We start from the raw sequence: 18,849 nt of genomic DNA on the forward strand, positions 1-18,849 counted from the left end.
GTGCTTCTATCAACCTAGAAAATGTGAAAAAGATCAACCCAGTAACTTAGTTTTGGTGAACCATTCTCTGCAAGCATGTGAAAAAATAGGTCATTGAAATTTGGCTCCCCTTGTGATGTCAGAAGGGGATAATACAACCCCTTAATCCACTATCCAACCACGGCACTGCTATTTAGTGTAGAGATTAGCTCATTTGCATTTTAAAGGACACACAAAAAACTGCAAATTTTTGCTCACACCTACAAAGTGTCAATTTTAACATGTTATAATAAATTACCTATATGATATTTTGAGCAAAAACTTCACAAATGAGATTTATTTGACATCTTAAAAAATCTTGTGAAATGGCCCCTTTAAAAAGTAAGTTACCTGGTTGCCTTTAAATTTTGAGTTCATTCAACTTAAAAATATTTTTTTTAAAACTTTTTTAAAGTCAACTAAAAAGTTGAATGAACTCAAAATTTTACAGCCCAGTTTCATAAAATATTGTTATACAGTCACATATTTTTTTACTCCTTCTTCGTGATATTGCCACGAATTTCCGCATTTTTCGTGACCGTATTACAAATTCCTGTTTTCGTGTGATTATCACGTATTGGTTACTCAACTGTTTTGTCCTATTTTCTTACCATTGTCTCTACGATCACGAAAAAACCTGGAAATTCGTGACAATATCACGAAAAAAAAAATACGTGACTATATCATGAAACCTCGTGAGACTAGGTAGAAATTTTAAGGCAACCAGGTAACTTACTTCTAAAATGTAACCAACAAATCTTTTTTTAACAGTGTGTTTGTGGATAATACAAAATCAGAAAAAATCTAAAGTCGGATGTGAAGAGTGTATTGTGATACTTGATATAAGTATCAAAAATGGTACTGAATAGAAACACATTCCCACAAATGTCAAAAGTTCATGAAATAAAGACAAACCACAATACTTCGTTGATTAGTTTTATATTTGCATAAATGCAAGTGGATCAAGTACAACATGAAAACTGTGCAGAAATCAAAGCCACACAGTGTATGAAGACCAGAAGGTTCAAGGGCAGTTTGGAGGTGTCCTCTCTAGTCCTTGTGGTTTTGGGTGAGGAACTGGAGGGCAGCCACTGGGCCAGTCAGACCAAACCTCTGAACAAATGGCTTTGGATCCCAGTTCCCTAAAAAACAGCAACAAAACCCTGAATGAGCTCCAATGTCTATGAGGCACACTTCTGAAAATATTTCTGTGTGTCTATGAAGGCACTGCATGCTTTGACCTTTATGACCCCACGAAATCAGAAAATTGGCTTTTAGTTCACGTTTTGTGGTAATCCGTATGCTAGTGTATTAGTAAAGTTGACAGATAAATGACAGATAAAATGAACAAAATATTGATGACTAATCCAACACTATGCAATCAAGTCTATGGGGTGGTTTCCCGGACAGAGATTAGCTTAAGCCAGAACTAGGCCTTAGTTTAATTATGAAATATAACTAGTTTTAACAAACATGCCTTACTAAAAAAATGATCTGTGTGCATTTTGAGGCAAAACAAAGGGCACTGATGTATTTTAAGTATTTGGACAGCTCTTACCGCCTCTAAGAGTAGTAGCAAAGTTTGTCTGTGTCTTCATACAGTTTTTTTACACTTTAAATGTAAAAAAGAAACGAGTCTTTTTATATAAACTGTAAAAATAAATTGATAAAATATGTACCCCAGCTGTTTATCCTTTAAAAAGGTCCTATAAATACACAGATATGTATACATTTAGTACCAATATGTACATTTGAGATACTATGTATCTTTAAGGTACCAATAAGCTGTCTTTGCAGAGGAAATGATGTATAGTCACGTAATTTGAGTGTTTTCGGTGACACTGACACGTCTTTCCGCCTTTTTGCGTGAACATTTCAGGTATTTCTGTGAACGTGTCACTGTCACGTATTTGTTACTCAACTGTTTTGTCCTATTTTCAAACCATTGACGCTTTTGTTTAGGGTTAGATTTGATGTTTGCCTTAGGATATCACTTTAAGTATTGGTTTATACCTTTTTTTCATTATTTATTTTTTATAATTTTTTATTTTTAAACCATTGTCGCCTGGCATAGGGTTAGGGGTTGGACACACCAACACTTTTAAACGCGGCTGAAAACGCCTTGAGGATGCCGAATGCCAGCTGTTTTTCAGCCGAGCGCTTTGGTAGCTCTGATACTTGAACTGTGAGCCGGTTGGTTGCTGTGGTAATGTCCCGCCCCTCCTCCATTATGATTGGACGGCCGTGTGAGAACTGACATTGACGAGCGGAGCTTTTCACTCAAAGTTGAATCTCTTTCAACGAAATAATCTAACCATAACCCTAAGCAACTATGGTAAGGACAAACAGTTGAGTAACAAATGCGTGACGGTAACACGTTCACAGAAATACGTGACATGTTCACGCAAAAGGCGGAAAAACGTGTCAGTCTCATAGAAAACACTCGCTAAATTACGTGACTATAGATATACGTAATTTCGTGATAATGGGTTGGTCTTTGGTACTAGTATGTACCTCTGAGGTGCTACTATGAACTCTTTATCTGCAAATCTGTACTTTTTGAAAGGGTACAGCACGAGTGACAGCTGGGGTACATATTATGAAAAAAAATTTCTAACAGTCTATCCCACCCCGTTTAAATAAAAAATAAATTTTTGTGAAATCCAGGCTAATGTCTCTTAATCTAACAGTAAGAATAGGAGCATCAAAGTTTGATTTTACATTGATATGACCTTACTCTGTGAATATAAGAGATAGCAAGGTTATATTTTCACAGAATGATTTTATGTATCACAAAAAAGGATATTAAAGAGCACCTATTGTCCAATTCATGTTTTTACATTTCCTTTGGTGCGTAAGTATATATTAGTACATGTTATCGATATGCAAAAGGTACAAACCCCAAAGTAAATGATGACGCGAGTTATCGTTTCCTATGTAAATCTCTTTTCTTGGACTACAACAAACACACTGATTGTAGGCAACAGTTTGCTTCCTGGGATTGGTGATGTTGTAAAGACCGACATTATCATAATTCCTCCCGCTTCGACTCACAGCCTGTAAATTAACTCCTGTTAGCATTGCATTGTGAGCGAAACATGGTAAGGAGCGTCACATTTCCGGCTGACATCAGACGTATTCAGGCCAATCACAACGTACAGCTTAGCTGGCCAATCAGGGACACAGCGCTTTTCAAATCCATGCGTTTCAGGAAGAGAGTGAAATCTGGAGCTACAAAAATGTAAGGTATGTGGAAAAAATTTGTTTTTTAACCATAAACTACGCGAACACATTATATTATACCAAATACACAAAATAACCTTGTTTTTTAGCAATGCAACAGGTGCACTTTAAAATAACTTTCTATACACTGAATTACAAATGCATTAGAGTTTTAAAGTGTCCTTGCTATACATGAAACAGTACTTACATGTACTTACGATAGTAAAAAAGTCAATTTCGATTCACTGCAAGCAAACAATCCTAAACACATCAACTTATAGTACATGTTGTAAGTACATGTTTAAGTTTTTATGTAATTACACTGTAATAAGGACATAATAAAATAAAGTGTAAACAACCTAACTTTAATACAGTATTACCCACTAATGTAACCATGACTTCAAAATATAATTTGTAAAGATAATTATGTATATGTAAATAATACGTGATTACATATTTTTTAAATAGCATATTGTCACATTTCTGTCATGACAGAGATAGGTGTTTTGAACGATAACATCTATAGATCAGTGGTAGTCTTTGTCATTATTATCTACAGTAGGTTGAACTAAAAGTTGCACCACGATTCATGATATTCATCTTTTTTACAATTTAATATATGTTTTTGAGATCTGTACTGAGCATACATTTCAAAGTAGTTGTCACAAATGTTAAATGAGTATTTTTCAATGTTGCACGTGTCTCAGGGCCTCGGCGAGCTGTGAATCACTTCAAGCGTCTCATCTCTAAATAAAACACGCAGCCTGTTACAGTGCTGGAGGTGGCAACATGAGAGAGAGCGTTTTGGCAGGACAACCAGATAAATACCAGACGTAACGCCGGCTGCTATGACAATATCGCTTCTCCAATTCCGGCAATAAACGCATTCCTGATAGCGAAATGTGAAATCACGTTTGGAATAAAGAGCCAACGAACCGTGTCCAAGACTCAAGATTTAGAGTCCTACAATTTTTATTTGATTTTGTTAAGTTAGAACATTTTGTAAATGTTATTTTTATCAAGCAATGCAAATGGTATAAGATTAAAATAATAAGGTATGAAAAGTTCTAAAGAAAAAAAATATGCATTTCAATCCTAATGCCAAACAGATGGTCTGTATATTTCATAAAAAAAAAATAAAACAAGGAACTGCATCAAATTTAGATTTTGGTCATGAAACAAGGAGTTTGATCCTTCCGAAAAAGTGTGAGTTTGCGTCGCACTGATTAGTATCAGTAGTAACAATGACTTAACCAACAGGATGAATTTGCGCTGGCACTATCTAATTGACTGACCAATAAAAGACAATAGGGAAAAATAAACAATTGTGACTTTTGCAATTTACTGCGATACTAATGACACGCTTCAACTTTAATTCATTGAAATGCACCACCAGCATATCGCTAAACAAAAGCAACAATACCCAATTACACATCAGCGGTTTACAATATAACATTTCTTCCCCTAGCTGTGTGCACAAACAAGCGGCCGAGACGGAAATGCTGTCGTGATGAAAAGGGAAACCCCGTCCATGCACACAAAGCAAAGCGCACCACATCCTGGAAAGATCAAGTGTTAGTGTGTACACTTGTTTGTATGTTCGAATGCAAGTGGGTGTGATAGTATGCAAGTGTGATCTTAAAGGAAAATGTCATAAATGCTTCCCCCCATCGCTTGTGGCTAACTTTAAAGCGGCCCCAAGATACTCTCTATAAATAGCCGTAACAAAAAAAAAAGGCCAGTATATACTCATTTATTATTACTCATTCATAACAAAATCAACGTTCATCCATACAGGTGTGTGTTATGTGGATGTATGTGTGAAGATGTCAGGTTCTCTCTCTAATTGAGTGTGAGAAATGGAGTAAAGTGACCTCCCATTATGAGGTCATGTGACCTCCAGGCCCCTGAACCTGAGAACATGAGGAGATAATGTTCCTCCTCTGCAGATCATGATCCTGATTTGACCCCACTACAGCCGGGGCGTCACACACACCTGAACCTGGCACCTACCAGTCACACACTATACACAGAAACACACATGCACTTGGGTACCTCATCTTCATCTTTTGGTCAACTTTATGTGGCTGATATTTGAGTTTTATGTAGATATTATCGTTTATACAATCAACATATTTTTATGTTATTTTAACTTAACAAATCAACATATTTTAACAAGTCATATCAACATATATTTTTATGCTACTTAAACTTAAAGAGACACTTTTTCACTTTTTTTGAAAATATTCTCATTTTCCAGCTCCCCTAGAGTAAAACATTTGATTTTTAGCGTTTTGGAATTCATTCAGCTGATCTCCGGGTCTGGGGCTAACACTTTTAGCATAGCTTAGCATAATCCATTGAACCTAATTGGACCATTAGCATCACGCTAAAAATAACCAAAGAGTTTGGATATTTTTCCTATTTAGAACTTAACTCTTCTGTAGTTACATTGTGTACAAAGACCGACAGAAAATTTAAATTTGGGATTTTCTAGGCAGATATAGCTAGGAACTATACTCTTAAACTGGTGTAATAATTAGGACTTTGCTGATGTAACATGGCTGCAGGAGGCGCAATGATATTACGCAGCAGCCGAAAATAGTGTCCTTAGTATCTTTCAATAGCATGGGACTATTTTCGGGCACTACGTAATAATATTGCAGTCTTAGTAGATGATGTAACTACAAAAGAGTCAAGTTTTAAATAGGAAAAATATCGAAACTCTTTGGTTATTTTTTTAGCGCGATGCTAATGGTCTAATCAGATTCAATGGATTATGCTAAGCTATGCTAAAAATGGTACCACCAGACCCAGAGATTGGCTGAATGGTTTCCAAAATGGTCAAATGTTTAACTCTAGAGGAGTTCAATTTCAACTTGTTTTTCTAAGTTATGTCAATTTTCAAGTCAAAACTTAAAATAGTATGTTGAATTGACTTGCAAAACCAAGTTGTTTTAACTTCACGCTGCAGTCGATGTGATTTCTTGTTGTATTGATCACAAGGTTAAAATCCCAAGTCTGAATGCTTAGTAAAGTACTAAGGCCTCCCAACAGTCCACTCCCAGCAAGCAATTTTGCGTTTAAAAGACGTCTAATAGACGTCCAAACACAGATGTCAAGACTAAAACAAGGCAAAATCTGGGCTAACGTCTAACCATAGCCCAAAATAATGAAATTAAATAAATGCAAACTCCTTTAAAACAGTGTTGACTTTGCTCACATGATGGACTACCAAACATCTCACAAGTCATTTTGGCAAAAACAACATTTTCAACCAATTTCAAGTTTATTTTGGTTAGAATTGGTTACTCATCAGGTCTGTAGTTAATCTAGACCTTGAAATGACGGCTATGGGCTTGTTTGAGGCATCTTTCATGTTTGCGGCACAAATAAGTTGACACGGCAAAGTTTATTACTTTCAAACCAAACTGAATGAGTAACAGTAAAAGTGATGCTCGCTCGGTAAACACCAATAAAAATGAATGTATCCCGAGTTTTGAACTCCTCTGAATCACAACGGATGAGTCAGAAGAAAACTATGCCCTGACATCAGTGTAACGCAGCGACGGGCCAGCGTAAGTGTTTGGTTCACTTGTTTATGTGCTGCTATAAAAATCCTGACAGCATTCGATGTATACAGCTCAGAGTTTATTCAGGACTCGAAACAAGTCGACGGGGAAACCCCGATGTAAGCTGTGGTTAACTAGGGAAATAGCCCATCGCTTTTACTCTTCGGCCTCTGACAGCTCTCGTCGCAGGACATCACAGTAATGTCATCATGGAGTCAAGGGGGCGGAGTGTCGACCGACAGGCAGATTTAGAAACGGCGCTAAAAATAGTGCGTCTCTATGCGTTTGGGTTAATTTCGTCTCTTTCCATTCCTCAATCTGTCGACTCATGGAAAGCACAGATAGGAAGTGGAGAGTGATGCCACACTTTCTTCCTCTGCTCAGCTCCACCCTTTCTTGTCTCTTTGATTTCGTGCAATACAGGAAATGACAAGCGCGAGTCTGTAAGATGTTTCTGATACTTAACCATAAGAGCGCCAAACGCATGATGAAACTCATGATGTATTTTTCTTAACCATTAACGTCCTTTAGGAAGTCATTTGTTACACAAACATTATGTTGATGCACATTTTGCATTGGGGGATAGCAGTTTAATATATTAATTGTTTTATAAAAACAATAAGGCTGTGAGCTCAAGAGTGTTTCACATTCAAAAACTTTCACAAAATACAACTCACTGCCTAATGGTTTGTGAGTGAGTGTTGTGAGGGGGATTATTCGGTGTGGGCATAATCCTGTATGAATCCTGTAATACTGACACTCTTGCAGGAGGCATCTGTATGTGTGTGTTTGTGAGAAAATATTCAGGAGTTCCTGCTAATGTATACAGAGCTAATGCTAATCTATAGAGATTTGTCAAAAATGAATAACCATGTCGATCCAATCCAGCACTGTCTGCTCGTGGCTTCATGTACCATCATTACAGCGTCTTGTGCAGAGCAAACTCCAAATATTTGAGGGGCTTTATCAGTCAAAGTAGCTGTAGTCACACCTCCAAACCATAGACTGTAAAATAAGATGGACGTAGTGTCTGTGACGTCATCCATAGGTTTCTGAACATCGTTTTTGAAGCTTAAAGGAATATTCCATTTTCTTAAAAGAAAAATCCAGATAATTTACTCACCACCATGTCATCCAAAATGTTGATGTCTTTCTTTGTTCAGTCGAGAAGAAATGATGTTTTTTTAAGAAAACATTGCAGTATTTTTCTCATTTTAATGGACTTTAATAGACACCAACAATTAATACTTAACTCAACACTTAACAGTTTTTTTTCAACGGAGTTTCAAAGGTCTATAAACAATCCCAAACGAGGCATAAGGGTCTTATCTAGCAAAACGATTGTCATTTTTGACAAGAAAAATAACAAATATACACTTTTAAAGCACAACTTCTCGTTTAGATCCGGTCGTCATGCGCTAGCGTGACCCGACGCAATGCGTCATGACGTCAAGAGGTCACAGAGGACGAACGCGAAACTCCGCCCGAGTGTTTACAAGTGAGGTGAAAGAGGACCGTTCCTACGTTGTTGTATGTCAACTGATACTAATTAATGTCTTTGTGTCAGTTTATTGTTTAAAATGGTCCGCAAATGTGCGTTTTATATATGTAACACGTGACCTCTTTACGTCACTACGCATTAACGTTAGGTCGCGCTGGACCGGACCTAAACGAAAAGTTGTGCTTTAAAAGTGTATATTTGTTATTTTTCTTGTCAAAAATGACAATCGTTTAGCTAGATAAGACACTTATGCCTCGTTTGGGATTGTTTATAGTCCTTTGCAACTCTGTTGAAAAAAACTGTTACGTGTTAAGTTAAGTATTAATTGTTGGTGTCTATTAAAGTCCATTTAAATGAGAAAAATCCTGGAATGTTTTCCTCAAAAAACATAATTTCTTCTCGACTGAACAAAGACAGACTTCAACATTCTGGATGACATGGTGGTGAGTAAATTATCTGGATTTTTCTTTTAAGAAAATTGAATATTGCTTTAAAATAGGTGGTGTCTTCCATCGGCATCTTGGCCGCACTCGTGGACATAGATAAAGGGGCGTGGCGTGGGTGAAGCTGAGGTGACCGGTTGCAGAAACCACGCCCGCCTAGGTCGATTTCAGTGACAGCAGTGGCTGTTCACCCGTCACTCAAGTGGCCACGCCCTTAATTATGCAGAACTTTAAGGCTTCATATAATTTAAACGGATGAGTTACAAAAAAATTCACCCCCTCACAGTTGTCATGAAGGGCAAATTTAGCTATATAGACGAGAAGCACTTTTTGTATCAGGCTGTAAACATATTATTTTCTACTGTAAAGTTGGGCATTTCAACATGGTGGTCTATGGGAATTGACTCTCTTTTGGAGCCAGCCTTTAGTGGCCAATCGATTATTTGCAGTTTAAGTCACTTCTGTATTGGCTTCATCAGAGAGATCGGAAGGTTGCCCCTCGCTCCAAACGTATTATCTTAACCAGACTCCAGGTGTTCTTAAACTTGACTCCAATTAGCTATTTTGAGGTCATTAACTCAAGGGTTCACACATTTTTCCACAAGCACTATGAGGTTTTTTGGTTGTTCTTCCGTGGCTGGTGTGAACGCAGCATTAGACCACCACCACCAGTTTTGTTGTTTAAGCAAAGTCTTAATGTCCATCCATATTAATTTTTTACTGTTTTAATTAAGATACAGAAAATACAGGAAGTATGTAAACAAAATTAAAAACAAAAACATTTTTAGTCTTCTTTAGGCATCAGTCAGTATTTAACTTCTCTTGGCACAAAACACATTTTGAACTTTTTTGAGAAGATTAAAGTCCTGAAGTCAATCGATTAGAATTAGAAATAGGATTTCATTTCATTTAGGTTCTAGAGATCTAGTGGAAGGGGCGTTTACTCTGAATACTTGACACGTTAGCTTATAATTTTATACTTTTTTTAATACTATATACACATTTCTTGTATTTTTTGGTTGTATTCTAATAAAGAGATTGAGAAATAATTATATATGATCACTATACAACTGCAAAAACAATATGTGTTGCTAAGGACTTCATTTGGACAACTTTAATGGCGATTTTCTCAATATTTAGATTTTTTGCACCCTCAGATCCCAGATTATTTTCAAATACAGTACAGTAGTTGTATCTTGGCCAAATTATTGTTCAGTCCTAACAAACCATACATCAATGGAAAGCACAATGTATAAATCTCAGTTTCAGGGTCACATATTTTTTTGTGTCACATTTTTTTACTTTCTCACCGCTTGTCGCTAATGTAACTTTAAACTTCTATAACAAAATATTCTCTGCTATAACCAAGTTACATTTCTGGATATGAAATAAATGTATTTGTGCATTTGGCCTGCTTTTTTAAAGTATCTTACAGTGCATTCAATGAAAATGTTATCCATTTGTGTGTAATCATGGGGATGCTAGCGCCTCAAGTTGAGCTACAGGAATCCCAACATTTTAAAAAGAAGCAAGCAAAAACATTGAATAATATAATGAAATATGTGTAATTTCTTGAATTTATAACGAAAATTGTCAATGGCCGTCAATAGTGTAGTTACAGCATCTACCAGCAGTGGCCAAGGGGTCCGTGCTAACAAGCCCGACCTTTACCCCATTAGCTAATACAGCACAGTTTTCCAATTTATTGCTCTTAGAGCTAAAGTTATGGTCCATTTTTTTACATGTACGCGAGGGTCCATGTACGTCTGTGTGTACATGTACGAGTCAATTAAACTATGCTTTGCAAGGCTGGGTGTTCGTTCTCATACACGTAAAAAACAAACTATACTCGGGCTTTACTAAACGAACGGCAATCATCAGGAAACACAACCACAAGAACATAAGCACACTGATCCAATGAAGCATTGCAGATGCTGTCAGACATTGATGTTGAATCGCACACTGGTCAAGGAGTTTTGATTAATGACTGAATCAGTTAGTGGGAGGGGAATCAGATTGGTCCATTACTACACTGCAGTATTGCTAATGGGTTCAATTACAGTCCAGTAACCAGTGCTGAGTTCACAGATTTCTGTAGGAGTAGATTATGGCGAGGACTGCAGTGGATACACCAATTTAAACCGATATCAGTGAAGGGTTAGGTGTCATCCTGCTCGACTGGACAAAGTTTAAAGGAAAATGGTTAATTCATTAGACAAGAGCACTCTGGAGTAATATAACTTGCCTCTGATTTTACTACAGCATAATTAACTATTAAGCACACGGTATGTAAAGTACAAATAATAGCTTTAACCCAGTGTTGAAGGTGATTCTGGGTTAAATAAAAGGGTTAAAGGGATAGTTCACCCCCTAATGAAAATGATGTCATCATTTACTCAGCCTCTAGTTGTTCCAAAACTGTATACATTTCTTTGTTGTAAGATATTTGTAATCAAGCAGGAAGCAGGAGCACCAATTCCTTCCATAGTAGGAAATAAAAATACTATGGAGGTCAATGGTGCTCCAAAATTCTTTTGTTACACTGCTCAAAACATCTTCCTTGTAGTGCAGAACAACAAGCAATTTTGAGCGTGGCGTGGTTGTTGGTGCCAGACGGGCCGGTCTGGGTATTTGACAATCTGCTCAGTTACTGGGATTTTCACGCACAACCATTTCTAGGGTTTACAAAGAATGGTGTGAAAAGGGAAAAACATCCAGTATGTGGCAGTCCTGTGGGCGAAAATGCCTTGTTGATAGTAGAGGTCAAATGAGAATGAGTCGACTGATTCAAGCTGATAGAAGAGGAACTTGGACTGAAATAACTACTCGTTACAACCGAGGTATGCAGCAAAGCATTTGTGAAGCCACAACACGCACAACCTTGAGGCGGATGGGCTACAACAGCAGAAGACCCCAACGGGTACCACTCATCTCCACTACAAATAGGAAAAAGAGGCTACAATTTGCACAAGCTCACCAAAATTGGACAGTCAAAGACTGGAAAAATTTTGCCTGGTCTGATGAGCCTCGATTTCTGTTGAGACATTCAGATGGTAGAGTCAGAATTTGGCGTAAACAGAATGAGAACATGGATCCATCATGCCTTGTTACCACTGTGCATGCATGTGATGGTGGTGTAATGGTGTGGGGGATGTTTTCTTGGCACACTTTAGGCCCAATTGGGCATCGTTTAAATGCCACGGCCTACCTGAGCATTGTTTCTGACCATGTCCATCCCTTTATGACCACCATGTACTCATCGTCTGATGGCTACTTCCAGCAGGATAATGCACCGTGTCACAAAGCTCAAATCATTTCAAATTGGTTTCTTGAACATGACAATGAGTTCACTGTACTAAAATGGCCCCCACAGTCACCAGATCTGAGCCCAATAGAGCATCTTTGGGATGTGGTGGAACGGGAGCTTCGTGCCCTGGATGTGCATCCCACAAATCTCCATCAACTGCAAGATGCTATCCTATCAATATGGGCCAACATTTCTAAAGAATGCTTTCTGCACCTTGTTGAATCAATGCCACGTAGAATTAAGGCAGTTCTGAAGGCGAAAGGGGGTCAAACACAGTATTAGTGTGGTGTTAAAATTGTCCTGGTTCAAAAGATTTAATAAATGTGACGTATTCACAACAATTAATACGTGTAAAAAAATTAAATGTATTTCACTACTGGATTAACTAAAGAAAAATAAAATGCATAGTCATTGCATGCAAATTACTTAAGTTACAAAAGTAATTCTTTAAAAAGTAATTCTTTAAAAAAGTAATTAAAAATATTTAATTACTAATTACTTTCTAAATCCTATTTAGTAAATGATACAAAGATAAGCTTGAATAAATCATATAAAAGTACATAAATTATTCTGGTCACACTATTTAAAGTCCAATTCTCACTATTAAGTACTTTTACCTCAATATAGTTGTAATTACTGCTTATAAATACTTAGTAAAGTAGTTGTTAAGTTATTAATAATCAATAATTGTTCCCATACTAAAGTGTTACCGGTAGGTTCAGGGATGTAGAATAAGGTTTTGCAGAATCAGGCATTAATATGTATTTTTAAGTATTAATAAACAGCCAATATCTCAGTAATATTAATGCTAATAACCAACCAGTTAATAGTGAGAATTGGAAACTAGACAAAAGTGTCCCCATTATTCTTATTAACTTACCAAAGTATTTAAAGAAGGAGGATACATAAAAAAACATGTATTTTAAACTTAGACTTTAAATGTTGATGTTAAATCCACTATTGTATTATATAGAATTGATCTACAGTCCATACACACTATTTAGTTAAATTACATTAGAAGTAGCCTAACTGTAATGAAATTACTGAGTAATCCCTTACTTTACTTTTTAAGGAAAACGTAATCAAATTACAGTAACTAATTATAGTATAGTTACACCCAACACCGGATCCACAGCAAAACAAGTCTATAATTATTTTAATAACGAAGGGCCAAATGTGTTGCCATGACGTCACTTTTTCCTGAGAATCTAGATGTGACATTTACATAAGAAATTCGTCAGTAGCAGGTGCCTAAGAGCAAAAAGAGCACAATGCAAACTGCATACTTCAAGTGCTCTACAGGTATGTGTCAGATATTAAAGCAACACTATGTAGTTTTTTTTACCTTTAAATAATGTCTCTAAAAATATTTCAGTGATAGAACAACTTTTAACTGGACAAATTGTACTGTTGCTGCAACTTGAGCAGCCTCCTAGCTGCTACAAGCACACTCCGAAAGTGGCGGTGGAGGGTAGGAAACACAGCCCCGCCCCTCCCCCTGCCTGCAGAAGAGTGTCTGATACCAGGCACTGTTGCGCTTTTCAACCACATGGGGGAGCTGTAAGTCATTTTTACATGGAAACTACATAGTGTTGCTTTAAGAGAAGAAATTAAGTTTGCTTTACATGCTGTAAGTCGAACACGAATTGACCGCAATAGTACCACAAAAGTAACACATAATTTTCCTTACACAGTGCTACTTTTATTAGGAATTGTTACTCTAACCATCAACATTACCTGAAATGAACTTAATAGTTACAATATACCAATCGTGATATATGAATGTCCATACATTTCAAACTGATTTTGCGTCTGTATTATAAGTTTGCTCTCTCAACGAAGTCATTGTGAGCAGGCCATGATCAATGAACAAACAATGTTTGCCTTCTTCTAATGCAGAAATATGCTGAGTATGAAGTGATTATGGGCTGACTACATTCTTTTGAAGTACTTACGCTTCAATGACGAGCCTTTACTGCTCTTCTTGTCTTAACCTACACTGTGAAAAAAAATGCAGCTTGGTTTTGCAAGTCAATTGAACGTACTATTTGAAGTTTTGGCTTGTGAAAAGTAGAAATCAGGTTGAAATGAACATAAAAATATGTTGATTTGATGCTGCTTATTTTTTACAGTGTATGACTGTGATGCAAACAGACAATTGAACTTTAGTTTATATAGGACTCACCCTTTTCTGCATTAACCTCTTTAATTGTATTCTGGTGATTTGTTGTGGATATAAGATAAAGGAACATTGTAAATATAGTTTAGCAAATTATTGTTTCATAACGGTTGTTAGACTAGTTTGAGCTAGTTACTTGTCTCTTCTACACAAGACCACAAAAGGGTTTCTGGTTAACCAACAAAACTGGATATACACTAAATTGGGCAGATTCATTTCTTTATGTAAATTCTTTAGAATGGTTTGTTTTGATAAACAGGTTCAAAATGCACATTGAGAAATTAATTTGCATAAAGCATTCACAGAAATCCCCATGTGACATTTTAACATGTCTTTATATGTGTAATGCTTTCTTAAATGTCAACTGGAGACAGAATGTGATAGGAAACGACCCGGATTTAGACCTGGGTAACCTGCACATAACCACTATCAATATGTCAGATCAGGGTGGTTCTATATTTGAATGATTTTAAAGGACTAGCGGGGTTCACCCCAAAATGAAATTAGTCCATATTTTACACACCTTTAAGCCCAGTGTTGGGGAGTAGTTAACTACAAGTACCGATGCTACTAACTTAACTACATTTTTCTGTGTACAAACAGTGTACTTTAAAAGTAGTTAAATACTTTTTTCAGCAATTAGTGATGTAGCGCGACCAGTTGGTACATTAGGTAGTGCTTTCTCCGCAATATCATTGCGTCACACTGACTGAACGCAGTAGCGTCGTCTTTTCTTTTTAGATCACAAACTCAAATTGTTCATTTCTGCCATTTATTGTTCTGTCTTTGCGGAGATCGTCTGATGATTACGTACAGAACGTGCATGGGTAACATTGACACACTCGTATTATAATGTCCGTTATGGAGTGGCATGAAGGCAGAATCTGAAGATGTAGAGATGAATTGCCGATGGCCATATCTGTCCAAGTTCATGCATCTTAATGAAAGCTTACTAGTCATATAATCTGTGCAAACCAAAGATTTGTCTGTCTGCATTGAAAACTTCAAGCATATAAAAGTGAGTAATAGCTATTTTAAATTAATCATTCTGCTTTATTTCTGTGTTATTTCAAAATCTAATTTGTCCTGCCACAGTTTTATAACAAACCTATAAGAACACTAAAGTTGTATTTGTGCCAATGCTTTAGACAGAAACAGATAAAGAAATCCAGATATAACTTATATACACTGTCAAAAATAAAGGTACAAAGCTGTCACTGGGGCAATACCCTTTTAAAAAGGTCCTAATATGTACCATTTAGGTACAAACATGTATCTTTGAACTGCCAATATGTACATTTGAAGTACTAATATGCACTTTTTGGGCACAAAGGTGTACCTTTTTGAAAGGGTACTGTCCCAGGGACAACTTTGTACCTTTATTTCTGACAGGGTACTTACAGTAGTGCATTCATCAAACCACGTGATTTAATTATATACCTAGTTTGTTTATAATAATTATTAATAACAATTCAAGCATAAATATTATGCACATTTATTGTCAATTTTAAAGACTGTCAGTTTAAGATAAATAATTGAGCCTATTGTTCACAAACTAAAACAATACTGAAATCAAAATTGTATTACATTACATTGTTTTAAACCAGCCCAGTCTCACGAAATTCCGTTATAATTTTTTATAATTTTTTCGTGATATTTTCACAAATTTCCGCGTTTTTTCGTGATCGTATAACGAATTCCTGTTTTCGTGTGATTATCACGTATTGGTTCCTCAACTGTTTTGTCCTATTTTCTTACCATTGTCGCTTCGGTTTAGGGTTAGATTTACATTTACCCGATTGCGGCACACTTCATGGCCATGATGTCTCTTCTCTTAGTTTTTGTGGGATTGAAAAAGGGACTATGGCACCGAGAGGTGGAGACATTGACATGCTCCTACAGAGACGTGAATTATTTTGGATTTTCACTCTACAAACATTATCACCTCTTGGTTTAAATGATGAAGCCCCTTTCAATGTGATGTTATAATTTTGGAAGCAAATTGTGTTTTTAAAATCGTTGATGGAATTTTGCATTATGCTTATTTATTAGAATTGTTCATGCAGTATGTACTGTTTTTGATGTTTTTCTCTTGTCATTATAGACTGTTTCTGATTTGTGGATGATATTGAGGTTGTTGATGTGATGAAAAAATGTGTAGACAAATGTGATTGGTCTTTGAAGGTCCGATGCTGTGATTAGTCGGTTACTATTGTCTCATGTGATTGGTCTATGATTTTTTAAATACTTTGTGATACCATAATCATGTTCATATGCCTGAGGAAGATCTTATGATCGAAACGTTGCAATAAACATTTTTTAACATTTTGCAAGCTAATAGTGTGCGGGATATTCCCTTTTTTTTATAAATGTTTGGTGGACTTCATTGTCTCCTCCTCATCCTACGCACCTAACCGGAACTAACAGGTGTGCGACATTGTTCTTCTAAGGGTTAGATTTACATAAAATGACATCCCTACCCAAACCCAACTCTAACCCTAACGCCAGGTGACATATTCAAAAATAAATCTGAAAAAATTGTATAAACCAATACATAAAGTGACATTCTAATGCAAGCACCAAATCTAACCCTAAACCGAAGCGAGAATGGTTTAAAAATAGGAAAAAGCTGTTGACTAACCAATACGTGATAATCACTCGAAAACCGGAATTCGTTATACGGTCACGCAAAAAGCTGAAATTTGTGATAATATCACAAACAAAAAATTATGTGACTATATCACGAAACCTCGTGAGCCTGGGTAGTTTAAACCCCAAATCCTTTTCTTAAAATATTCATCATTAAAAAATATATTTAGTTATTTGTAATATAATGTTTTGTGAAATCACAATAATGTTTTAATGTAGCTAGCTACTTTTTAGTTTAACTTGTTTTGTAGCTAACTACTTTTTCAGATGGGTAGCTTGGCTGTAGTTTAACTATTTTTACTGATAAGTAGCCTGTAGCTTATCTACTTACTGTTTCAAAGTAGCTTCCCCAACACTGCTTAAAGGAAGACACCACTCTTTTTCAATCTTTTACTATGTTCTTACCTCAACTTAGAGGAATTAATACATCCCTCTCTTTTTCCAATGTGTGCACTTAATCTTTGTACATCGCGTTGTGAATGTGTTAGCATTTAGCCTAGCCCCATTCATTCCTTAGGATCCAAACAGGGATAAATGTAGAACTATATTGTATGGTGAAAGAACACATAGTTTGCAGCACTTTGACCTCGGGCGCAGTAATATTGACAGAAGTTTGAGCGAAAGGGGGAGTAGTCAGGAGTGATGATGTTACTGCGCCCAAGGTCGAAGTGCAGCAAACTAAGTGCTCTTTCGCCATACAATGTAGTTCTCATTTTTTTCTGCTTATTTTTATTTTGTGCACCATACTTACTCGTGTAACTACTCATGTAACAGTCTTTAAAAACATGGAAGTGTTTGGTGGCTTCTAAATTCATCCCTGTTTGGATCCTAAGGAATGAATGGGGCTAGGCTAAATGCTAACACATTCACGACGCGATGTACAAAGATGAAGTGCACGCATTGAAAAAAGATAGGCATGTATTAAATGTCTAAGTTGAGGTAAGAACATGGTAAAATATTGAAAAAGGGTGGTGTCTTCCTTTAAGCCATCCTGGGTGTACAGTATGTCAGTGGTTCTCAAACTTTTTCCGCGTGCGCCCCCCCTTGTGTACAGTACGTTCCTTCGCTGCCCCCCAAAGAAAATTTATGACAAAAAACTGTTCTAAAATTTAACATTTTAATGAAACTTTCTTCTTCCAGCCAAACACAGACTAATTCACCTTAACTTTTCACCTTTATAATAGCATTAAATAGTTCCCCGTTTTTAAAGCTCCAAAAAAGTGCATCCATCCATTAAAAACTAACTCAAACAGTTTTTAAATGTCTTCTGGGGTAAAGCGATGGCTTTTTATAACTCTAATAAACATGCAATTCAGCCATATTTTCTAAAGTTTGAAATATGTTTCCTTACAAAAAAGCATCACTTCGCCTCGGAAGAGGCTACTATTATTAAATATAGTTTTAAATATTAATAATATTAGTATTATTATATAATCATAAGAAATTAATTTTTACCCCGTGGGACCATTTCAAGTGAGAAGTTAGGGTAATAAGAAATGCATGAGCACAAAAGCATCATTCGAATGCCACAATCTACCTGAGTATTGTGGTTGACCTTTTCTACCCTTTATGACAATCATGCACCTTTCATCTGCTTTCTTCCAACAGTATAACTACGCCAAAAGCTCAGATCGTATCAAACTGGTTTCTTAATAATAACAATGAGTTCACTGTACTCAAATGGCCTCCACAGTCACCAGATGTCAATCCAATACAGAAACAGAGCTGCCAAATCCTCAACAACTGTGTAATGCTATCATGTCAACATGGACCAAGATCTCTGAGGAATAAATTAGGGCCTTTTTAAATCTATGTCACGCCGAATTAAGGAGACAAAAGAGTATCTAACCCAAAAAAGTGATATAGTGGTGATATATTCAAACTACATGTGATTTATACAAATTGTAGCACCAAATACATTTGTAACTATTCCTAATCTTTCAGTTCACAACTTATCA

At 36.3% G+C, this 18,849-nt stretch overlaps 1 protein-coding gene across 2 annotated transcripts in view; it reads right to left on the bottom strand.

The window, feature by feature from the left end:
* Positions 1 to 940: 940 nt before the first annotated feature.
* The window catches only part of LOC129413919 (phosphatidylethanolamine-binding protein 4), a 171,539-nt gene continuing 153,630 nt past the window's right edge, over positions 941 to 18,849 (bottom strand). For both annotated transcript variants that reach the window (XM_073867522.1, XM_073867523.1), the window contains exon 7: positions 941 to 1,160. In XM_073867522.1, the coding sequence (XP_073723623.1) occupies positions 1,069 to 1,160 (92 nt within the window). In that variant the 3' untranslated portion in view covers positions 941 to 1,068. The remainder of the gene's footprint in view (positions 1,161 to 18,849) is intronic.

The sequence above is a fragment of the Misgurnus anguillicaudatus genome, chromosome 5 (genome assembly GCF_027580225.2).
Source record: "Misgurnus anguillicaudatus chromosome 5, ASM2758022v2, whole genome shotgun sequence".
Lineage (NCBI taxonomy): Eukaryota > Metazoa > Chordata > Actinopteri > Cypriniformes > Cobitidae > Misgurnus > Misgurnus anguillicaudatus.